General features: G+C 36.5%; 4 protein-coding genes and 1 long non-coding RNA gene across 10 annotated transcripts; 2 read left to right on the top strand and 3 right to left on the bottom strand.

Annotated features, from left to right (window-relative positions):
- Positions 1 to 718: 718 nt before the first annotated feature.
- Positions 719 to 3,548, bottom strand: LOC103846825 (BTB/POZ domain-containing protein DOT3). The gene is made up of 7 exons (XM_009123825.3): positions 3,530 to 3,548; positions 3,298 to 3,448; positions 3,142 to 3,211; positions 2,017 to 2,915; positions 1,570 to 1,831; positions 1,366 to 1,494; positions 719 to 1,278 (listed from the first exon to the last, which is right to left on the bottom strand). The coding sequence occupies exons 2-7, from the start codon at positions 3,435 to 3,437 to the stop codon at positions 886 to 888; spliced, it is 1,893 nt and encodes a 630-aa protein (XP_009122073.1). The 5' UTR covers positions 3,438 to 3,448; positions 3,530 to 3,548; the 3' UTR covers positions 719 to 885.
- Positions 3,549 to 4,480: 932 nt separating this feature from the next.
- LOC103846822 (ras-related protein RABH1e) lies at positions 4,481 to 6,271 on the top strand. The gene is made up of 6 exons (XM_009123823.3): positions 4,481 to 4,707; positions 4,885 to 4,955; positions 5,259 to 5,347; positions 5,522 to 5,633; positions 5,719 to 5,809; positions 5,918 to 6,271. Exons 1-6 carry the CDS (start codon positions 4,591 to 4,593, stop codon positions 6,056 to 6,058), a joined length of 621 nt encoding a protein of 206 aa, XP_009122071.1. The 5' UTR covers positions 4,481 to 4,590; the 3' UTR covers positions 6,059 to 6,271.
- Positions 6,240 to 9,228, bottom strand: LOC103846824 (cyclin-dependent kinase C-1). Its single transcript, XM_009123824.3, has 12 exons — positions 8,988 to 9,228; positions 8,742 to 8,823; positions 8,563 to 8,653; positions 8,437 to 8,466; positions 8,252 to 8,361; positions 8,095 to 8,167; positions 7,903 to 8,023; positions 7,695 to 7,812; positions 7,310 to 7,449; positions 7,151 to 7,217; positions 6,994 to 7,064; positions 6,240 to 6,923 (listed from the first exon to the last, which is right to left on the bottom strand). Exons 1-12 carry the CDS (start codon positions 9,098 to 9,100, stop codon positions 6,410 to 6,412), a joined length of 1,530 nt encoding a protein of 509 aa, XP_009122072.1. The 5' UTR covers positions 9,101 to 9,228; the 3' UTR covers positions 6,240 to 6,409.
- A 239-nt stretch (positions 9,229 to 9,467) lies between these two features.
- Positions 9,468 to 19,298, top strand: LOC103846821 (transcription factor MYB92). Of its 6 annotated transcripts, none has more exons than XM_033282189.1 (10): positions 13,138 to 13,232; positions 14,074 to 14,159; positions 14,257 to 14,351; positions 15,869 to 15,957; positions 16,073 to 16,260; positions 16,638 to 16,698; positions 17,331 to 17,508; positions 17,599 to 17,911; positions 18,030 to 18,159; positions 18,248 to 19,298. In XM_033282189.1, exons 8-10 carry the CDS (start codon positions 17,779 to 17,781, stop codon positions 18,960 to 18,962), a joined length of 978 nt encoding a protein of 325 aa, XP_033138080.1. In that variant the 5' UTR covers positions 13,138 to 13,232; positions 14,074 to 14,159; positions 14,257 to 14,351; positions 15,869 to 15,957; positions 16,073 to 16,260; positions 16,638 to 16,698; positions 17,331 to 17,508; positions 17,599 to 17,778; the 3' UTR covers positions 18,963 to 19,298. The 6 variants fall into 6 exon arrangements, with proteins under 6 accessions (XP_033138079.1, XP_009122070.1, XP_033138080.1 ...); XM_033282187.1 differs by adding an exon at positions 15,467 to 15,575 and having other exon boundaries at positions 15,869 to 16,260; XM_033282188.1 differs by adding exons at positions 9,468 to 10,813; positions 11,251 to 11,359 and having other exon boundaries at positions 14,074 to 16,260.
- A 2,553-nt stretch (positions 19,299 to 21,851) lies between these two features.
- Positions 21,852 to 23,212, bottom strand: LOC103846820. The gene is made up of 2 exons (XR_004452534.1): positions 22,456 to 23,212; positions 21,852 to 22,292 (listed from the first exon to the last, which is right to left on the bottom strand). It is a non-coding gene; the product is annotated as an uncharacterized LOC103846820 (long non-coding RNA).
- Between the last annotated feature and the right edge of the window lie 56 nt (positions 23,213 to 23,268).

The following is a 23,268-nucleotide window of genomic DNA, read 5'->3' as shown; positions in this document are numbered from 1 at the left end:
TAAACTCTAAAAACTGAATTCATCGTTATATTTCTTCAGAATTAAGAAATCGACAATATTAAAGTTATATTTATAGGATTTTAAAACTTATTATATATAGGTCAAAACAAGGTTTTCAAGGCTTATGTCATTCGTTTCTTGTTTTAACTCCAAGACATAGTCGCAGGGGTCACGTGGTTGGTGTTAAGCTAAACGTGAGTGGGGCAGTTAGTTACCTACTTGGTTTGCTCGGCAACCAAATACTGAAAATAACGTAACGGATAACCTAGTTTTTTCGTCAATACCCTTTGAAGGGTCCACGAGCTTTTTCTAACGGATATTAATTTGACTTAAGTTTGATTTACAAAGTTTACGGCTTAATTACAAAACATTAAACCATCTTTAAACCAACGTAACTAATGTATATGGACTTTGGAATTTCAAACTTTAATTTCAGAGGTTGGAGTTTTGAACTTCGAATTTGCGGGGTACCAATTTTAAACTTTAAATTTGAGGATATATTTAATAAAGAAAAAAGATAATGGATGATCCATTTTCTTGAAGAGAGAATGTGAAAGCTCTAATGGTTACGCGTGGTGTTTATCTGGATTAGCAGCTGATTCGAATTTCGTGGATCTATCCATGGAATTACCACTAACGTGTGGTTTCGATATATGAAACATTTTATGAGATATAAGTAAATTAATAAAAAGAGAAAGAGAAAAAATAAATAAAAAGATAGCAGGCAGGCATAAAAATATTTTAATTAATTTGATATATGATAGAATTTGACTCTTAATTCCACTTAACTCACAAACTTTTTTTTTTTTAACTCACAAACTTAGCTCAATGATTGTGTTTGCATCTCTTCTCAATGAATTCATCAGTAAAGCACCAAGCTAAGGCTTATGACATGGACATTCTTCTCCTCGTCAAGCTGGTTCTTGGTCCCGTGGAACTTCGTCGCCTTCGTGGCGTATCTCTTGTTTCATCGTCTTCTCGTTTCATCTGGAATGACCTCTTCACCTTTTGCCAACGCGATCCCCAGTACTGTGTGCTCTTATGTTTGCTACTATTCAGCTTCTCATACTCTTGCTGAAGCTCATTGTAATCGTCCTGAAGCTCTGCCATCTTACTCCTCACGTTCTCCAGCTCTCCCTTAAGTTTCCTCACTTCACTATCTCTTGACGTTCGTTTATCGTCACAACCTTCAGGGTTCTCTTCATTGTTCCCCGCTTGCTTCTCTTGCATCATCATCCTCATCTTCACTTGCTCCGAGAAAAGCACTTGAGTGTTGATCTTGTTTATAATGAAACCACTCGCTTTCGTTAGCTCTTCAACTTCAAGAACTGCTTATGAAGTAAAACTTTCTTTATTATCACATACCTGGACGATAGTTCTCAAAGGCAACCGATCATTTTGTGCAGCGTGAAGGCACGCATCAAGAGATAGCTTCTCACAGTTCATTGTTTTGCACAGTCTTCTCCTATCATGCTCTGATAGTGAAGGATGAGTCTGAAACAAAGATGAAACTACTAAATGTTTCTTTAATTTGGAGATGAAAATCACAAGAAGAGAGCTAGCTACTACCTTGAGAAACATATCAATTGCTCTATAGAGACCGTCATGGCATTTCCAAGCGTTTTCAGGCAACATTTCAGCTAGAACTTGAAACTTGGTGATGGATAGACATGGATCTTTTGCAATCTCGGCTAAGTAATTGTCCAATAGCTTTGTTATACTTGGCTTTCCTTGAATCTGTTGCTCTTGTTGCTGCTGCTCATGCATTACATAATACTCTAGAATCCTGTGAACCACGTCCACATTGTATATTGTGTAATCCTCAGGTGAACTGTGCATAAATTAACAAAGAGTTCTTTAGTTTAATTAGTACTTAACATCAAAGTTTTTTTTTTGAATACCAGTTCGGGGCCAAAACTATAATCACCCGAGACCCGAAACCATAGCAAATAATATTAGTTTCGTTTCAGCGGTCAAAGTTAACATCAAAGTTGCTTAAGAGTAGAGTTTTCTCACCTGGCTCCTTTCTGTTGATCTTCATTTTTGAAGTTAGGAATCAGGAGGTCACATACATTAGCATCTTCCAATGCCATACCAACCCGCTTCTCAAGATCAGATACTAAAGCTGGTGATGCAGAATACACAATAGCTGTCTTCAGTAGCCTCAACAGAAACTGGCATGACACTGCTTCAGGTTGTTGTGGAAGTACACTCACTAAGCTTTCAATGATTCTCTTCTGTTCTTGACATCCTAAACTGCTTTCCTCTGTTCTTTCTCCTTCAACACTGAACTGCAACTCATTGTTTCCTGATCCATAACCTCGTATGCCTTCAATATCCTCATCGATTAGCGGCAACCAGTTCTCTGCGTACTTCATGATGAGTCTACCTATAGTCTCTGGTTTACCCCTTCTTGCGTTTACAGTTGTTACAACTCTCATGAAGTGATCAAGCTGGAGGTTGGCTATACCACTGTATAGACTTCTCTCATTGTTTTCTACATCTTCTGGTATATCATGGCTATCATTGCATGCTTTCCAAGCAAGCAAGTCACAGCATCTCCTTACAATCTGAAGGTTCTCTGCCCATGGAGATAAGCTTGTACATGATCTCAGAACAGTGAGCGTGTCTCTCCATGAGACAAGTACTACAAAGGTTATGAAACCATCTGTCTTGGAGATTAGATTCCCGTCTTGAAATTCTTCAGTCATGTACAGATACTCTGATGCACATCTTAGTGGAGCTACGTTGAGAGGATTCAAGTCAAGCTGGAGACCGTAGCAGAATTTGAGAATTGTCTCAAATGTTTCTGCTCCACCTGGGAAGTTTTCAAGCTTGAGATGATATCCATTTCCAGAAGTTGATGGCTGTAGCTCAATGTTGCTTAGGTAACCACATTTGGAGATCAAAGGAAACTGTTGAAAAAAAAAGATAACTAGACTCATATGCATATATATATACCGATAAATTGGCTTTGAACAAAATAATTTTTGTAAATCATAATTTTTTTAAAGTCGGTTAGGCGTTCAAAAAATCGGTCTATTTCGGCTAAACAATAATCATCTATAGGGTGTTTAACCACCGCTTAACGATTTTTTGAACATTGCATACACTTGAAGAATGTGCTTGGATATATAATACCTTGTGTGCTTGGAAGGTAATATCATTGACTTGAATAGACAGATCATTAGGGATTTGAGATTTGACATACCTACAGAGAGATAGGTTATCCCATTAGCTAGCTACCTAAACTCTTACTGATTCTAGTTTCTGCACTATGTTAAAAGCTTTACATACCAGGAACGGTCTTTCTTCTCGAAGCTGTTGGCTAATGCAACAACTCTATGTGGAACTACAATGCTTTTGTTACATACTTTATCAGCAACAGTCTCATCATCGTCAGAGCTTTTCAGCTGGCTTGCGGATGCTGAATCCATCCCCCTTTGATCTGAAAAACAAAGAAAACAAAGGTAATTTGGAAACACAAGTGTGTGATTATTTGCAGGATATAGATGAAATATAAATGTACAATAATGGGAATAAATGTGAGAAGATAGTATGTGGCTCTTGTATTGTATACGTTGAGGGAAACAGTTGTCTTGTGCCTTTCGTTGTAGAATATTTTAGAATGCTATTGATCACGAGGGACAGAATGTTTGTCAATTATGATGTGTCTTTGTCAATACCAAAATCTTGTGGTCTGGTTAATCTTGGTTGTATATGTGTTTATGACAGTTGTTTCTTGTCGAGAATAAAAATCCAGAGTATTTAAGGTATTAGGTATCGGAAGAATGACAAAGACGATCAGGCCAAAAGAGAACACTCGTTAGTAGTGAACGATACCAAATAAATCACTAAGGTCCAAGGTCCTTATCATTACTGAAAGAAAACATTATAAGCTCAGGGATCAGTAAATGACTTGTAACACAAAGCGAACAGTATCTCCTACAAATTAACAACTACAGAGAGTGCACATGATGATTCTCTAGTAAGTATGAAGTGTTGTTACTTGTTAGCTCAACTTCATACAATACAATGCCTAGAGATTAAAAAATCGAATGAGATTGAGACGAAACTAATATTATAAAGATGTGGTTTTGGATCAAGAATTACAGGTTTCGATCCAAAACCTCGTAATTCAAGAAAAACCATAATTATTCTGTAACAAAGTAATATTTTTACACAGCATTTTGACAAAATGACGATGATAAAATTGAGTAATCTCTTTATTTTGATAGTTTGACAAAATAATCATGTTTGGCCTGTTTAGTTTCTTTATTGTTTTTTCTGCTACTAGTTGCTTTTGTAAATTCCGTCTTAAATTCGAAAACTGATAATAATAATTTAATATTTTACCAAAAAAGAAACAATTGAGTAATCTCTTTATATTGATAGAAATTTTACTTTTAGGCAAATTAAATAATAAAAGTAAAAATGTGGGGACTCTTTATGCAATAATAAAAAAAAGTCGAACCGTATAACTTCCGTGGTTGGCGGTTAGAATTGGCGTCTAGAGAGCCCGATCAAATAAACGCGTCTAACATCACATCAAACCTCAGGGGCCTTGGAATCGCGAAACTCAGATCTGGAATGGCGGCGGTGACACCATTAGCAAAGTACAAGCTCGTATTCCTCGGAGATCAATCCGTGGGAAAGACCAGCATCATCACTCGCTTCATGTACGACAAATTCGACACCACTTATCAGGTTCGCGATCTACAGCTATGTTTTTCTCAATCGGAATGCGAATCTGTGTGATTCGCGATCGTTTTAGTGTTCTTGTGTGTGTGTGTGTGGGAGAATCCGATCAGATTCAGAGTTTTGCGAAGTGATTTTGGTTTAATATGATCTGAAACTCGTTGTTGATTGGGATGATTGATGCAGGCAACAATTGGGATTGATTTTTTGTCAAAGACAATGTACATGGAGGATAGGACTCTTCGTCTCCAGCTATGGTACATCTCATCTTTCTTTTCGTTATTATCAAATGACTTTTCATGTTCTTTTGGAAAATCTATACTACCAAACTGTAATTATTACGGTTAGAAAAAACGCTTAATCTATCAAGAACGATGAATCCTTTAGGTATCTTTTGTGCTATTTCTATATGTCCATGGAATTTTTCAGCTTTGAATACGTGCTACAAGTATCTTTATTGACTGTGGAATTTTCATTCTTTTAGATAAATATATTTTGGTGTATGCATATGGTTTGTGTTGTTTGATATGTTGTGCGTTTGTGACTTTGTAATGGCACAGGGATACTGCTGGACAGGAGAGGTTTCGAAGTCTGATACCGAGTTATATCAGAGATTCTTCTGTTGCTGTTATTGTCTATGATGTTGCAAGTAAGGCCTTCTGTGAAAAACCTTTCAGCTTTTCCTTTAAATTTATTTGATGTACGCCTGTATATACATCCTTTATTGAAGAATCATAGACGGACACAAAGAAAACTTCCAGTACCTCAAAAGATTTTACACGAATGTATGTAAAGTCTCCTGCTTATTTTTTTCAATGTACAGATAGGCAGTCATTCTTGAACACCTCCAAGTGGATTGAGGATGTTCGTACAGAGAGAGGTAGCGATGTCATCATTGTTCTCGTGGGTAACAAGACAGATCTCGTTGACAAGAGGTACCAAAACACTTGACCTTGAACGAATAAGTTTACATGGAAGCTTTTGTCATTCAGCTATCAACTTAACATTTCCATTTGACAGGCAAGTGTCGATAGAGGAAGGGGATAACAAAGCTCGTGACTTTGGAGTAATATTCATTGAGACGAGTGCAAAGGCAGGATTTAACATCAAGGTATGAACCAATTATCTATCCTCGTGTGTCATGACTGTAAAGATTTTGAGATTCTTTTGAATAACGTTGTGTGTGTGTGTTTTCTTTTGGTATTTTGGGAACTTGTAGCCACTCTTCCGCAAGATTTCAGCAGCATTACCAGGAATGGACACACTTTCAACGAGACAAGGTGATATGGTTGATGTCAACCTAAGGTCATCGACCAATGCGTCTCAAGGGGAGCAACAAGGAGGTGGCTGTTCGTGTTAAATTCAATTTTAATATACTTTTTAACAGCAACAGAGTAGACAGATTTTTAAAAGAAAGGATTCATAACCTGATGGGATAAATAAATTCTGGTATAAGAAAAGAGATTTTTACTTGAGAAACTCTTACTATTCTTTAAATGTTTTTTCAATATCGAGCTGTGTAATAATGATGCTTAAAAAACTTAAGAAGAATTGCTCTGTTTCGATTGCTCAATTTTTTTTCAGCATATATTGTCAATCTCACTATAATAAAGTCAGAAACAGTGTATGAAAAGAGATTCAATATCTCATATTTATGTTTAATTACTTAACTCACATGAGTTAAGATCTTAGACAAATGACAGAGAGCTCTTTACTGTTGCCATCCATATTGCTGGTTTCTACTACCACCCATTGGGTTCTGACCTCTTCCAGAGCCACCATGCTGACCACTTTGTGTGTAGTTAGGTGGTCCAACCCCGTAGGCACCACCACTAGGCCCTCTAGGACCAACGCCCACATAATGAGCTCCCCGTCCTTGCTGATGATATGATCCGCTGCTGCTGTAACCTCCTCGGCTCTGATTATAACCCCTGCTCTGGTTTCCGCTAGGAGGGTATCGATTTGGACCAGGTGGACCGCGAGGCTTCCCATAGTAGTGGTGGCTTGGTCCAGCAGGTACTTGCGGTGGTGCGTTGTTGGTAGGATGGGCAGGCCAATGTGGAGCAGCAGCGTGAGATTGGCCACCGTGTTGTAATGGAGGCAAGCGAGAGTGCTGCTGATGTGGATGCTGCAGTTTCTGTCTTTTTGCTGCTTCCTCTCTTTGTCGCTGCTCTTGCCTCTTTTTCTTTGTCTGGAACTCATGTGATGCCTCATATGTAGGTAGACTGTATATATGAAAACATTATTTTAGTCAGAAGAATGATAATGCACAAACACACTGTCAAAAGCTAATACCTCTTTGGGTCACATGGCAGAGGATCAGTCCAAAAGTACTCGGCATCAAGAGCATCCTTTGCAGTTATTCTCTACACCAGAACAACACCAAAAATCTAGCTTGTAATAGGGAAAGTTTTAAGTATTCACTGTCAATAAGAACAAAGATCTCCAATACCTGTGATGGGTCAAGAACCAACATTTTATCCAGTAGTTCAAGTGCATGGCGATCAAAGACTTGGTACCTCAATTCAAGAAAAAAACGAATAAAACCTTATCATCAAAGTGTTTGCGTAGAAGTGAAGTTATAATATTGGTAATGATTCACTCTACTTACTGTCCGAAGAACTCTCTCACGCGTCTCTTCAACGGCCGTGATGGCTTAAAATTGTTAAACCAAGGCATCTTGGAAACCCCAGGCCAATTATTTTCATCAGGTGATCCACAAAGCTCAAAAATCTTGCTCAATTGTTCATTCTGAAACAATGTAGGAGATAGAGCATGTCATTTTGAGAAGCTATCGAACCCCAAAACCCATATCAAACTTGTACATAGACCATAATCTAACCAGACTCTATGGTTACATAATAAAAGAGACCACATATCTAATGGCTAGCTATTAATTCCAGCAGTAAAATGCAATAACCAGGTAGATCTTTATGTTATTATCGGCATCAACGCACACTGTACAAGAATCTGACATGAAGAGATAGAACTCTGACCTCATTTTTGCCAGGCAAGATTGGTTTTGCATACAAAAGTTCAGCAAATATGCAACCAACGGACCACATATCAATTGCTGGGCCATACTTTGTGGCCCCGAGTAGTAACTCAGGAGGCCTGCCGCAATAAATGTAAGTCAGCAAAGTAACAATAGCTGATACATTAGCAAACATCATAATGCAGAGATGTAAGACTTTAAAAGCATACCTATACCACAAGGTGATGACACGATTAGTGAGGTTTCCAGAATGATCCTGAGAATACATCCTTGCAAGCCCAAAATCAGCCAGCTTCAGCTGTCCCTCATTGTCAATAAGGAGATTCGAGCCTGCACCAGGATCTAGAGTCAACAAAAAAGATACAAACCTAACATCAACAATGTAAATGAGATATGTTCACCTTTTATATCACGGTGGAGAATTTGGTGCGCGTGACAGTAGTGAAGCCCGGTGAGTAGTTGCCTCATGTAACACTTTAAAAAAAAATGGATTGAAATGTTAGAAACAAAGTTGAATGCAAAGGCTAACGCTAAGGGCTTATATAATTAAAAAGCTACCTTGATTTGAGGAATAGTGAATCTCAGTCCAGGACGATCAGCGAGTCCAGTCAAATCATGGTCCATGTACTCAAAAACCATATAGATCCCTCCCTTGTATTTATTGTTATCTATAATTCCAGTAAAAAAGTCAAAACTGAGATTACAACTAACTGTGGTTGAACTTGAAATAACTATTCACAAACCTGGCTTTCCTTGGTCATCCGTGTCCCGACCTTTAACAGAGACAGAAACAGTCATGAAAGTTAGACTCTCTCTGTAAACTAAACTAATCTCCGCGTGGGAAGTGTGTGTTAATATAAATACATTACCGGGTGAAGTGACAATCTCCTTAAGCTCAACGACATTCTCATGATGCAGCTTCTTGAGAATTTTTATCTCCCGGATAGCAGTTATAGGAAACTGTATTACCAATTCAGAATAAAGTTTATTGCATACAGAAACGTGTCTTTGTATTAAAAACAAATATAAAGGAGAGCATAATCAATACCCCTTCTTTTTCATTGTCCATACGGATCTTTTTAAGAGCCACGATTTCACCAGTTTTGATATCTTTAGCCATGTAAACTTGCCTGCAACACCACCACCAAACAATAAACACACAAAGACGCATATGCATTGTGAAAAGCTGAAACCCACAAATAAAAAACTGATTCTAACCAAACAATTGATCAATTCTAAGAAAGTTTGCGCCTTTTTGAAAACCCAAAAGTGGATTGGAGTAATTAATTATTACCCGTAAGTTCCTTCGCCGATTTGTTCGAGCTTCTCGAAGCAATCGACGCTGCGAGATCCCCAGAGAGGAGGATGCTCCTCTATGTTTAGCTTCCCGTCATCTGCCACCGCCATATTCCTTTCCTCCGGTAATCAGATTTCGCCACCTCCAATTTCCTTTTTTTTTTCTCAGACAGCTCCGGGTAGGTTTCCTAACTTTATGATACTGTCTGTAGCGTTTTGGGAACAGTATAAAAGTAAAGGTTTAGACCGGTTTGTAGCTTTAAACCGACGAATTGTTCGGTTTGAATCGATTGAACCGGTCTATCTTTTATGATTTGGATTACAACTTTGGGGTAAGCGAAATACCCAAATACTTAATTTAGATTCGTTACTATATAAAATAAAATAACTTATACGCGTTCGAAACCGGAAACCTCGTGGAAATTTACGGAATCTCGCTTCCAAAATTTTTTTAAAATATTTTATCTTAAAACATATTGGAAACTTACGGTTCTGTTTTGAAATTACGTTTCGGTTTAAAAAAAAACACAATGTCATAAATAAACAATAAGTCTAAAATCATGTTTTTAAGGCATGAAATCTAAAATTTAATAATAATACAATAAAGAGAATAGAAATATGCAAGTATTAAAATTAATAGTATTAATTGTCTTTATGCATTGAATTTTTATTAGTGAAATAGCATATGTATTTAAATATATTGTGTCAGATATTTATGAAATATCAAAAATAATTAATTGGATAATAGTTTTATAATCTTAATTTATTTATATTCACAATTATAATATAAAATCGTTTAAAGTTATTATAAATTAATAAATGATTTCTGTTAATTTGAACCATATACTTTTGGATGCTTCCAACCTATCAGTTTCCTAATTTTGTAAAAATAATTAGTTTCTCCACTTCCCCATACCCGATTTCTAATTCATGTAACATAACTGATACTCCATGCTGAATTCAATTTCGCATCTAAAAAGACTTGTTATCACAATGATTTTCTATTTTGTAACGTGCAAATATCTTCACTGGCATCAGGAGATCTAATTTGATGGAACAGAGACTCATATGCAGTGACGTTTGCGTGCTTCGCGCGCCATATAAGCTGTGTGAATGAAGCAAAATCGAACCGAGAGAAGAAACCCTAGATCTCTGTTGCTGCCGCTGACGGGGAGAGGATTCATGATTCTCCCGACTCCTCCTCCAAACCATTACATCTGTATGAGGTAAACTGATATCTCTAGTTTTGGACTGGAAGCAAACCTTATATTTCTTATGGATGAGCTCTAATTCGAAGTGGAATCAGCTATAATCTGCTTATGTTTTTCGAATGTACATATTGACTTGGGTGATGCATGGAGAAAGATTAGATATGAACCGCTGTGGTATAATAATCTTTAAAGACTTTTAACAATGATCTCTCATCCATTCCACTCCCTAAAGAAGTTCTTGACTTGCAGATTTGGTTCATCATATTCAGACAATGGGTTTGAGATATGGCTGATGTTGCAGGTTTCAAAGTAATCAGCCACTCTCTTGAGTGCCTGTGGTGATGAAACGTTAGTGGAGTTGTTCCACCATCTACTACTAGTCCGGTGATTTTCAGTGATATTTTATTCTTGAATTTCTTATTTCAAAGGATTAATTTATCAGCCATTTTGGGACTTATATGTCCAACACATATAACTCTTCAACTTTCTGCGCCAAAGTTAATGCATAATAAGTCATGTTTATGTCTACATTGTTCATGAGAGAAGCCTTTGCTACCATGTTTCAAGCCATAGGAGTTTGCTATCCAAGGAAGGTCGCTACAGTTCAATACAGGTATCTCAGCCTTAATTTTGAGTTGCTAGCAAAAGTGGAAGATGCTAAGTTATAATAATAGTCAGATGTCTTGTTGTTTTCTAGTGCTGCTTGTTAATACTCCAGTTAATTTGCATGTTTGTTTGGTCATTTACAAAGAGGGTAGGTTCTCCAGATTTTCTAGTGTCATGTTGTTGTAATAACTAGATAGTTGAAATAGCAATGATCTAGTCCATGTTGATTCACCTAATACAATAGTTTTTATCTGAAGGTTAAGTCAAAGATTTTCTGAAAGATCTATCTGCCCACAAATATTGTATAGGGGAAATTGTCAAAAGTATAGACTTTAATTGCAGAATTTGTTGATTGTTATTTCTTTTCACAATTATCTTAACTTGGGGTTGGCATCTGTAATCACGTGTGCTGTTCACATTCATCAGTCTACATTTTACTTGCAGATTCTAATCCTTAATCTCAAATGGAGACTACGTCCTCCACTTTCCAGCTTAGCATCAATCTTTTTGTGTCTGGAAAAGATACGGACAAATTTGAAGCTCTAGGGAATAGGTCAGTGTGTCCTTAATGTTAAGTGCTACCAATATAGAATAGGTACAAAACGCGTAAGACAAAGAGCAGATCTAAAGGCGACTTATGAGGTTTGCTCAAGGATATATTTATGTTCTTTATTGGAACTCATTTTAAAGGACCTGACTTACCAACCCCAACCATGTGTTTTAGAGTTCTGCACAGCTTTTTAAGATGCTTTTGTATTTTGTATACTATCCTTTTTTTTTTGATCACAAACTTACTTTCATTCATACTCAAACTTCATCACTACAATAGATAGAGGGAATTATCCATCCTCTTTGGCCATAAACATAGCATACAATACATAAATAAACTAAACAAGATAGGTCTTCAATCGAAGATGACAGCGAATTCAAGACGGTGCTTGAATGCGTCGAGGGAAACTTTCCGACAAAGTCGAACAGCGGAGGAATAGTCACATAGTGTGACGTTAAGGTCCAGATCTCATCAACGAGAAAAACCGAAGTAATCTCGATTGCATCTTCAGGTCCCGTGGAGACCGCTACGCAAGATAACAAAACGATGAGGAAACTGAAGCAGACGCTGAGCAACGAGACCAAGGAAACTCCTCTTTCTATGGAAAGAAGATATGGTGGTAACAGTTTCTCCTCAAAGGAGGAGTATGATCGAATGAGGACCGAGCCCGGTAAACCCTCGGGTAACTTTTTCCAACAGGAAAAGTCTAAGCTTGTACTACACGGAGGAGGGAATCCCGTAAATCCACCGGAATTCTCTGCGTAACTGACCCAATCACCAAACGACATAACATGTCGAATCAAATTTTCTTCTATAGATCTGGATCCTTGCAGGTAAATTGTTGAGCTAACAGGTTCAAAACTACAGATGGGCCAAGCCCAAATATAAAAAGATATCACCTTGATAAGTGCTGTCAGCATGGGCCGGATTACGAAGGATTTGGGCCGTTCGTCGGCGCCATGAAAGAGGTCGCCGGTAGAGCTTCGCCGGAGCGGAAGCGAACCGCCGTTCGTGAAGCTTCTAGATCTGACGCCGGTTTGAAGAATAGGAGCAACCCGCGGTGGTTTGTGGGACTCAAGTCTTGCCTGAGACCAGGGGTTTGAGTTCGTCGTCTGATATCGACGCTTTGATAACAATTGAACGGCTTGGACATAGTGCACACTGTGACTTGTCTGACGGCGAACAGAAGGAGATACGTCGGCCTTTGAATCCGAAGACCGAAGAATTGCGGTGGCGAGAGAATCCTCTCGACTCATCGCTGGAGTAAAGATTAGTCGGAAGGAAAGGACCACCGGAAGAAGCACAACAAAGAGTCCCCGTCTTCGTCGTAACGTCTGTCGAGTTCGCCTTCCTCCCACCATCCAATTAACACGAGCAAATAAACAATACATAGAACAGTGAAACAGGACCACGAGAGCGAGGGAGACGAGTAGCTTTGTCGAGAAGGCCCAGCGCCGGCGAGATGCGCCGTTGCCGGCGCCGAGGTGAATAGATCTGGTTTGTGCCTCGAGCACCGTGTCTGGGAGAGTCTTAGGTTTCGCTTTTGTGTTCAAAACACGATTTAATTGTATTTTGTATACTATCCTTACGTATATATTCATGCAGATATCTTCGTACTTTTTGGGTCAGGCCATGTGACTTTACTTTTCATGCAAAAAGCTTCCCCAGTCTTTTGTCTTTAAACTCTTATACTTTCATGAAAAGATCAAACACTTTAGCCTGGTTGCTTTAACTACTACCTTCTTAAAAGCAACAATGTTAATTTTTACTGGGTTTTTCAGATTTTCTTATTGTCTTCTGCTTGATGCGTGCTGGTGAGGGAAACGATGATCTCGAAGAACATAGCGAATGGCATGAGACTCTCTTACGTTTTGAGGTTCGTAGATGCGTCTTCCCATTTCTTCGTCTCATCATTAGTATACGCATTCAGTACAATCTTTAATGCATCATATGTGGTTTACTCCAAGCACAAATTAATTAACTATGGTAAAAGTATTTCAAAATTTTATAGTTTTATCACTGGTTTCGAGCTATGTTAATTGGTGATATTAAAGGGACTGTCTAGGGAATATCGTAATTCCAAACACATCATTCATAAAAAAAGATGACATAATTTACCTATTCACCTTTATCACATGACTGGTAAAGTTAATTAACTTTTTCAGCTGTGCCTTTTTGTCCCCCATTAGCCAAGGTGAAAGCTGGGCATTTTATACTTATTTTAAGATTGTTTACTGAAGAAATCTTCATTATATCGTTTTCATAGTAAAGCTCGAATGTCTAAAAAGTAGTATTTTATATGTTCAAGTTATCTAGAATTTAGTGAAGATTTGTGAAAATAATAAAGATATATGAATAGTGAATTATTTTCAACCATAGATATTATATGGTGAAGGTGGACCTTTGAAAACCCCTATAAAAAGCTTTTCACGAGAAGGCACTACTAACTTAGTAAACTCAACCTTGAGCCGAGTTGAGACACAGCCACTGCTCATCCTTTTTGATGCTCAACACTTCTTCTACCAATTTGTAATAGATGATGCTTATTTACTTCTATGAGGAGTGGTTGCTTTATTATTATTATATAGGTATTGATCTTTTCATATACCAATTTGATGATGAAGGTGTATATGTATAGTATACTCAATAAACACTTAGCTGGCTTGCGTTATGATGCCTAACTAACCTGGTTTAACTAATTTCTTATTTGTTGATAGCTACTGCCCCTTGCCTACGAGCTCATGGGCTCTCTATATGGTGACTTTAATTTGGGCTTTGTTAGATCGAGTTTAACAAATATGAGGTTAGGGAATCCTAAGCTTACAATCTTCTTTATGTAGTGTAGTGATCTTCTAAGATTTGCTGTGAGCTTAAGATGTGAATTTTTTTTTCCATGGCAGAAATGAAACAAGATGAATACTCTAAAGGAGCGCGGAGACACGTAAGAGCTCTGGGAGGGTAAGGGAAAAGAGATATAATCCGTTTGAAACTCCTGGTAAACTAAAAATTCTGAACTTGTATAATTTTCTAAGTCAGAACTTATTCTTGAGAAAATAGAGAAACTTATTTTATTTTCATTGTTTTTAATTTTGTGAATCTGTTAGATGCATTATGATGATTTTGTTTCCTGCATTCCCTATTGCTTCGTGTAGACTTGCTGGACAAACTTACTGGTTACATGCACCCTTTTTAAGTCGTAACTAAGTACGAGCGAGATTGGCTCTAGTCCTTGGGCAACTTGATTTGCAGGAGATACACATAAAATACACACTTTATGTAGTGTTGTTTCTTCTTTGCATTTAGTGAAACTTCAACCATGTTACGATTCCTCTTCAATTGTTATATATTTTTTTGTTGCTGTAGATATATTTCACTAAAAGATAGATGTCATTGTTGCATCCAAAGTAAAGTATTTGTAGATCGCTCGTGGTCTTGAATGGCACATTCTTCTATTGTTAGCTACCATGTCTTTTACCGTCTTGACGGTAAAACGATGTCCACGACCAAAGAAGTTCAGCCACCTAAAATAGCATTTAGTGGTTTATAGTTAACAAAAACAACACTTAAGCCCACGCATTTAGTCCATATAGTATTAATTTGACTGACTAAAATTAATGGTAGACATTCTTGTTCTTCCTTTTCATTTGTCATATTCTCGAGGTTTCTTGTGTCACCAAATGCTCCAGCAATGTTGGGCGTAACGGTTGGGAAAAGTATGTACTAAATTAGTATTCTAAATTGAAGAGTAAGCAAGAAGATTTTGAACGGTGATTTCTTGTTTCATTTTATGGATTTGAAGAACATTTTGATATCCAAAGATTAATGCATGTTAGTCCACTATCAATTTTATGGAATTTTAGAGTTGGTTGAAAAATACTCAGCAACTTCATAGATAACTGTTAGAAAATAGGTTAAAGGTTAAAAATGTTCATTTGTGGCATAGAAAGCCCGAGATTTTAAACGCCTTGGTCAGAGACTTAGGAGAGCAATTCAGTTGTTTAGCTGACATTTACAACCAAATTGTTTTTTTTATTAGAGGAAAAGGACGATTTAAGTGACATCACATATTTCATAATTATTAAGTTTGTAGTCCTTCCTTTATTTATTTAGTATTTTCTGTACCTGCCTCCTCCATTCGAGACTGTGGTCCAGTCTGCGAGGAACCCTAACTCAACAAGCAATTCAAATCCCTCTTTCCCCAAATTTAAGAAATAATTTTGTAAGAATTCTTCGTTTTCTTAAAACCTTTTTGAAATTCGTAGGTTTATCTTGCCTAAGTATGATGATTGGTAGGCTTAAACCGTTCGAAACACATGGTACATGATCCTGGGATTACCTAGATTGCAAACGATGAAATGAAAGCCATAAACGATAACATACTTATAATTAAATATAATCGCTTTCATTAATTGGCTTCTGCTATGGCCACTCTCATGATGGTTGTCTTGTTGCGTTATCTAAGCAATGTTAATATCTCAAGCCTCATGCATATTTGTATGTTTATACTTGCAGTGATGGTATGTATATGAGTCAAATGACAATACGGTACTGCACACACTAAGATACCTTCTGGAAACTGACAGCGTTGATGCCCTCATTTGGTAAAAAATTTCTTGTTTGATATTTATATGTTTCTTAATTAGATTTTGTTTCTTGATACTAAATATATCTTTAAATTGAAACTCTGCACGAAACCTGTGATCTTCATTATATAAGACACAGAAGAAAAAGACAAGAGCTCAAGATATGCCGTTGGCTGCAATACTAAGGCGGACGAAGAAAGTCTTTTAGGTTTCAAAGATGATGGAGATTTAGCTAATTTTCTGCACCCACCTCTCCCCTAATTAACCAGCTCCTCCTAATGGTCAAAATCGTTCACATCAAGTCTGTCACCATCATCAATAGTAAGTTTTTATTCTGATATAGTAAGTTTTTATTCTGATAATACCAAAACTTACCTTGTCCTCCATGTTTGTCCTGTCCATTACTATTGCTGTTTGAATTTTCAGCAATTTAGATTCTCATGTAGTGGAGTTAGAATATGATATATGATTACTTACCCTAAAGAACTATTACTGGTCTCCTGAACCAGTACTATTTGCTATAGAATTTTTTGTAATGAGAGAACTCTGCCTGAAAATATTTACTAAATTTCCTAAAATATTTATGCTGCTGTCCTTATTAACTCTGTGAAATTTTTTTTTTGCTTTTTTAAGAAATGTTTTCATTACAACACAATGACACGAAACCGTTAATGCTGATATGTTTTTCCTGTTGCAAGTTTCTTCACTAGGTACCTTTTCTTCCTAGAAAAAAAGGCATTTGGGGGTTGCAAAATCTCGGTAAGTATTACCTAAATTTCACTATATCAGGACTTTCTTATGAATTGATGTGCCAAACAAGAAATTACACTGTCATATCCTTGAAACATTCTCATTTTCAGAGACAATAGCTCTTAGGGCTCATTGCTTGAGTTTTGTTGGGTTGATAGTTGATTTATCTTACGCCTTTAACCGATATGAAAATTTTAAAATAATGAAATGAATTATATAAACTAATATGCCGTGTAAATGATGATGCGAGGAAATCAATTTTGCGTGTTAGAGGAAAAGATATGTCTCTTTGCCACCCTTTTGTTGCCATGTGTTGTTGGCGCTGACTTCAATTTCAAATCCTCTCTTTTTATCTGCAATGATTAAAAAATAAAACTAACAGCTTCTTCATCCTGTCAAATTCCCTTTATTGCCCTTCTCTTCCATCATTACCTACTCATAGAAGATCTTTTGTGGATTTCATAAATAAAAAAAATGATGAAACCCTACAAAAACGTGTTTTTTTTTGGAAAGTTTCAGCAACAGGTATTTCAAATAACCTATATGATTGCCTCATTCATTGAGAAACCTGTATACTAGAAGTTTAGACAGTGAAAAGACAAACAATAACGATGTTCTGCTATTCTCCTTGACAAATACAGGATTTGGGCATATATAGGTGATGGCTACTGATGAACTGCTTCCCAAATAATCCCAATTAAAAGACAAATAAGAGAAGAATTGATGTGTGTTTGTCCATTGAAGGCGGCTGCTCCTGAGATGATACTGATGTTGCTCAAGACAAGAAGAAGAATTTACATTGAATGATTTTTCACACTGGTAAGGAGCGTATGTGAGAGAATAATTAAAAAAGTGATTAAAGAAATGGAATTGAAAGGTGAAAATGACATGGTTGTATTGTATTGTTAGGCGAATAGAAAAGAGACACGTGATGAGTGGACATGAAGAGAAAATGGTGCTAGACGGCTAGGTTTAATATAAATAGAAATAAGAAGCAGTTGGTGTGGTTGTGAAGGAAGGAGGCAAACGACCAAATCTCAGAGAAATAATAGTATAGAGGAGGAACAAAGATTCAGGAGATCAACGAACATGGGAAGATCTCCTTCCAGTGGTGACTCTCGTCTGAAGAAGGGTCCTTGGACTCCTGATGAAGATGAGAAACTTGTCAAGTATGTCAAAAAACATGGCCATAGTAGCTGGAGTGCTCTTCCCAAGCTTGCTGGTACTACTTTATACCTTGTTAAAGCTTTTTTTATTAAGTTAAAAGCTTCTCATACTCTCTCTCTCTCTCTCTCTCTCTCTCTCTCTCTCTCTCTCTCTCTCTCTCTCTCTCTCTGTAGGTCTTAATAGGTGTGGGAAGAGTTGCAGGCTAAGATGGACGAACTACTTGAGACCTGACATCAAGCGAGGGAAATTCTCTCCGGAGGAGGAACAGACTATCTTGAATCTTCATGCAGTTGTTGGAAACAAGTAATGTTCTGATTCTTTTTGATTTTATAGTCAACGGTTTTGTGTTCTTGTACTGCTTGCTTATAATGATGATGATGATGGTTATAAGGTGGTCAACGATTGCAAACAACTTACCTGGGAGAACAGACAACGAGATCAAGAATTTCTGGAACACCCATTTGAAGAAAAAGCTGATTCAGATGGGAGTTGACCCAATGACTCATCGCCCAAGAACTGATGTCTTGTCCAGCTTATCTCAGCTTATCTCTCTGTCATCTAACCTGAGAGGTTTTGTTGATCAAGAGCAAATTATGCTGAAACTCCAAACCGAGATGGCCAAGCTCGAATTGTTCCAATACCTCCTTCAACCACCTTCCATGTATAACAACATTAACCCTAATGACTTTGACACTCGCAGTCTCCTTAGCTCTATTGCCTCTACCACCAACAATAATCTCAACCTCGGTTCCTATCTTCAGGACTTCAACAGCTTACCATCCCTCAAAACCTTAAATACCAACATCGGACCATCATCTGTTTTCCCCCAAAATCTTGATGACAATCACTTCAAGTTCTTCAATCAAAGAGAAAACCTACCTGTATCTCCAATCTGGCTCTCGGATCCTTCCAGCTCAAATCAGAGTTTTTTACCTTCTCTTGATCCTTCATATTCTATGGCTGATGATCTTATTAGAAACCAATATGTTATTGAAGATGTCAATAGCAACCTCACCTCTTCGAGCTGTCAAGAATCAGGAGCTTCAGTTTCAGCTGCATGGCCTGATCATCTACTGGATGATTCCATATTTTCCCACATTCCTTAGCCTTCCTCGTCCTTTCAGGTATGTTTTGGAGGAACTCAGAATCGAATATGTGCTTGGGAATGTGCTTGCTGGAGAATTTATTCACATATATCTATCTATATATATTGTTGGCACATGATATACATATGTGCTCATGTTGTAGAATGTACAGTATAGTACATGTTTCATATATAATTCATATGCGTGTTGTTGTTATCAATGATCTTTAGCATATGTTTGTACCCATCGCCGAGTTTATATATATCTATATAGAGAGATGATTTTTGTGAAGGGAGGTCACTTCACTTGTAGTTGTAATTAGGGTTTTTAATAATTATATGGATCTTTTGTTTTACTTTTCCCATTTACAACATTCGAATCATGTATAAGTACATGTTATAACAGTCTTTATATCTTTTTTTAACAAAGTAACGATTAAGCAGACAACAAACAAACTGAAGTTGGTATAGAGAGTTTAAAATCGTTGTTACATGTGAAGAACAGGTGTATAATTAAATATCGAGCTTTCAAAACTAAAGACTACACATCTTAGAGTGTTGATTGTTGATTGTTGATTTTTCGCATTCATGAAGTTACATTATAGCTTTATGTATATTTTAGTTTGCCAAAAACAAGGAACAAATGAAGAAGCATGTGATCGACTGGGCTAACAATGATATAAAAAGGTCAAGTAGATATTTTAATAGTAGTTAAAATAATATATGTGATGTCAGATAAAGGGATCTCTCGTTATGTTAAAAAGAATAATTCACTCATGGAGTCTTTTGCGGCAAAGATCGTGTGCCGTGAAAAATCAGAGTATTGGATTTCCTCCCGTATCCGAAATCCAAATGGATAATGTTCTTATAATCCATTTTCTTTTGTCAACTTGTTAATTTCTATCAATATTTAACAATCAAAAATTTATTTTATATTCTAATTAACTATGTATCAATTTGGTATGTAGTAGCAATGCTTCATAACAGACATGTTTAAAATAAGCTTTTGTTGTTGTTTGACTAAATATTTGTTTCGAAGTTCTCTCACGCGGTGTTTGTAAATCTATTCATGCTTATAAAATCTACTATAGACATATTTTATGGGAGAGCTAATAAAAGATGATGTCGAAAAGAAAAAAAAGCTAATAAAAGATGATCACATTATTATTTTTCAGGTCGGGGTTCCTGATTACATTTTAACAATGGATCGGATTCCTAACCAAGAATCGACTTGAAAGGGATCATCTGTACAAGACCACTTAAACCTTTATAAATTTTTGTATTGAGAAAATGGTTAGTATAATCAAATATAGGTATTGTTACCATATTGTATCAATAAAGTTCCAATCTAATTTTACATTTGAAAATGAATAGTTTCTGTTATGTGAGTCTACTACGTTTATATCATGAGTGAATGATTTTGGAAAAGACAAACATGAGCCGAAAGTCTGAAACTTCTTGTGTGAATGTATATATTATTTCTTCATTGCTCTTTTCTTTCAAGGCTAATCAGTGTTTTAGACAAACAGATTTCTTGTGGAGACTTTGAACCTTCGTTGATATGCGGCAACATGTTTAACTGATATAAATACACATGTATGAAAATTTAGGACATACAACTAACAAAAATATATAATAATAAAATAGAAGAAATGAAGGGAAAGTTCTGCTTGGTTACTTCGCTTCTTGTTCTCTCTTTGATGTTTTCATCTTCTATGGTCTCAGCTCAACCATACCAATCCCGCAAACTTAGTGAGTAATTCCCAATATTTATCATCTTGCTCCATGTATTTAACTATTTTCTGAAGCTTTTTTTTCTTTTCTGAAGGCTATTATCTCTGAGAAATCATGTTCGATTAATAACAACATGTATGTATTGGAGTATCTGAGTATAGGAAGTACAGTAATGTCGTTATTAATGTTTTGTTTCCTAAAGAGAGCTACCAAAACTTTTTGTTAAGAGAGGATTTTTCTGAAACTCGAACTTCAAGTGAAAAAAATACTATGAAGAAAGATGGTGCATGTAATTGCCAGTTTTACTAATATGACGGTGGTTTGAATGCAAAATTTTATAGACCAAACAGGAAAACAGATTCACATTCACGAAGTATCAAAAACCCAAGTATCTCCCAGTAATTCGACGGGGGCGAAAGGCCGAATCTCGCGGTGACAAAAAGAGGTGAAGGTGTAAATCAATGTCGAAGGCATTTTTGCTACGAGAACGAGACTACCGCAGAGTACTTCATATGTTATTTTTCTTTGGGAACTCAAACATGTTTTTTTCCTTCTAATTATTAGTTCACCATATCTATATTATTTGTCATACTGGTACAAGTATAAGAGTTAAAACAACTTTTTTGTTTAAGAAAATCATTTAAGAACATAAAAACTATAAATGATAAGATCAATCGATGATTTTTTTGTTTTTGCTATCTCCAAAATTTAAAATTTCAAATGAATGCAAAACCTTTTTTGTGAACGTTATAAACGCAAGTAACAAACTTACAAAATCAAAAGTATGTTTCCCTTGCAGCGTTTAGACTCATTGTATTCTACATCACACATACAGTAGTTTTTTTTTTTTGCCAAAATGTGAATTCATATAAATATGAGAGTGTTTGTAAATTTACAAAAGGGGTTAAAGCTTAGCAGGATCAGGCTTGGCAAAAAAATAAAACAAGGTGAGCCAGCACATGATTTGGTTAAACTAACAACCAATTACTCAAATCTCAGCCATGACTACAACATACAGTAGTTTGAACACATTAATTAATACTGTAAATTATTACGCTAGATTCTTCTAATATTCTCATTACATAATCAAGAAATCGTTTTTCATGATAGTTATGGTTTCCTATATTCACACAAAACATCGTACCTCCATCCGGAAGTTAGGTCTGCGTCTTTAATAGATTCGGATTTAACCATTTTTTCTTTTTCAAAAAATTACGTTGACCTCTAGTGACATTTTGCACGACACAAAGGGAAGTCAACGAAAAAAAGTCAAATAAAATTATGTTCAAAGAACAGGCAACAATCAAACATTAGGGCCATTCTCTTTCACAGGATTCAAGTCAAAGATAGCCCATGTATACAGCTTTCCAGTAAAATCAAGATTTGATATTTGGTCATCTTCCACCTGGTAATTAATTCAATGGCATCTTGATTATTCATAGAAGAAAAGTACTTCTAGAATCTTCACCCCAATCAAACCTCCTCTCACTCTGCAACCTCTCGAACTCATGACATCTCGTGACTTCCACTTTTTACCACTCTTCCCATCTCTCTGCAAGCTCTTCTCCTTCTAACATCCGTGCAACTTCAGACATCACTAGTCTGTCTTCAGGCGAACCTTATGTACAAAGCAAACCACTTGTATCATCATCTCTACTTCTTCTTTGATATATTCATCATCCAGATATATTCTTATCTACGATTGCTCCCAAATTCTAATATAAAGTACGTGTACCAATATTATAAAACATTAACTAGATCAGTGCTATGATTCAACTTACAGAGAAGTGACAAAGTTTTTGTCATCACAAATGACTTGGGACCAAATGCAAGGATTCACTTGATTCCGATTCCAGTCACTGAGTTGATTAGGCAATGCACGTAACTAAATCCCTCAACGCAAATAGCGCATCCCCTGAGATTGTAAAAAAAAAAAGACTTTGCATAGAGATAAAACGAGTCAAAGGAGATGATGCTAGGACACGAACCTGCTCAGTTTCCCATAAGATTTAGGCAACAGCAAATGACGATAGAAGATGAACCGGAAACCCCGTACCGGATAAGAAAATCCAAAAAAAAAAATATCGCAGCTAGAAAGATTCACTGAGGGGAATAGAACCAAAGAGAACAAAACAGAACCAAGAAAAGTTGAAAAAAGGAGCAAAAAGCTTTGTCCTTTCGATCTTATTTGTTTTTGTACAATTTGTTTGGCAAATCGACAATTATCACTCTCGTCTAAGAGCGATGTCTGAAGAAGAGTCAAAGTCCGATGCTGCCATGCTGGTCCACCAACTGCTTTTTTTTTTTTTTTTTTTTAACAAGTCCACCAACTGCTTTTTCTGCGTGTAACTTGTAACTAAAATTTTGAATTTTAATTAGCTTTGTTAATATTATTAATCACGACGTGTTAGTTCATCCCCACTGCGTATGATTTACCTATTTTTCCTGTTTCTTGCTGTGTAATTAACAAAGAGTTGCACAAAAAAAAAAAAATTAACAAAGATGTTTAACGTGAAATGTTAGGTATGACACGTGTTAAACGAACATATCATCACTATGCATGTGCTACTTTTTTGTCGCACTATGCATATAGT

This window comes from Brassica rapa, chromosome A10 (genome assembly GCF_000309985.2).
Source record: "Brassica rapa cultivar Chiifu-401-42 chromosome A10, CAAS_Brap_v3.01, whole genome shotgun sequence".
Taxonomy (NCBI): domain Eukaryota; kingdom Viridiplantae; phylum Streptophyta; class Magnoliopsida; order Brassicales; family Brassicaceae; genus Brassica; species Brassica rapa.
Note: the sequence above shows the minus strand (reverse complement) of the source record. Positions and strands in the feature narration are given on the sequence as shown.

Excerpts from the sequence above, each read along its gene's own strand:
- LOC103846825 (XM_009123825.3), bottom strand. The coding sequence starts at position 3,437 with ATGGATTCAGCATCCGCAAGCCAGCTGAAAAGCTCTGACGATGATGAG. Across the intron at positions 1,832-2,016 it reads GATCAACAGAAAGGAGCCAG|TTCACCTGAGGATTACACAA; the intron begins GTGAGAAAACTC and ends ATTTATGCACAG. Across the intron at positions 1,279-1,365 it reads CTTTGAGAACTATCGTCCAG|ATCAACACTCAAGTGCTTTT; the intron begins GTATGTGATAAT and ends ATTATAAACAAG.
- LOC103846822 (XM_009123823.3), top strand. The coding sequence starts at position 4,591 with ATGGCGGCGGTGACACCATTAGCAAAGTACAAGCTCGTATTCCTCGGA. Across the intron at positions 5,348-5,521 it reads TATTGTCTATGATGTTGCAA|ATAGGCAGTCATTCTTGAAC; the intron begins GTAAGGCCTTCT and ends TTCAATGTACAG. Across the intron at positions 5,810-5,917 it reads AGGCAGGATTTAACATCAAG|CCACTCTTCCGCAAGATTTC; the intron begins GTATGAACCAAT and ends GGGAACTTGTAG.
- LOC103846824 (XM_009123824.3), bottom strand. The coding sequence starts at position 9,100 with ATGGCGGTGGCAGATGACGGGAAGCTAAACATAGAGGAGCATCCTCCT. Across the intron at positions 7,813-7,902 it reads GTCATCACCTTGTGGTATAG|GCCTCCTGAGTTACTACTCG; the intron begins GTATGCTTTTAA and ends TTATTGCGGCAG. Across the intron at positions 7,065-7,150 it reads TGGTTCTTGACCCATCACAG|AGAATAACTGCAAAGGATGC; the intron begins GTATTGGAGATC and ends GTTCTGGTGTAG.
- LOC103846821 (XM_033282188.1), top strand. The coding sequence starts at position 17,779 with ATGGGAAGATCTCCTTCCAGTGGTGACTCTCGTCTGAAGAAGGGTCCT. Across the intron at positions 17,912-18,029 it reads TGCTCTTCCCAAGCTTGCTG|GTCTTAATAGGTGTGGGAAG; the intron begins GTACTACTTTAT and ends CTCTCTCTGTAG. Across the intron at positions 18,160-18,247 it reads CATGCAGTTGTTGGAAACAA|GTGGTCAACGATTGCAAACA; the intron begins GTAATGTTCTGA and ends GATGGTTATAAG.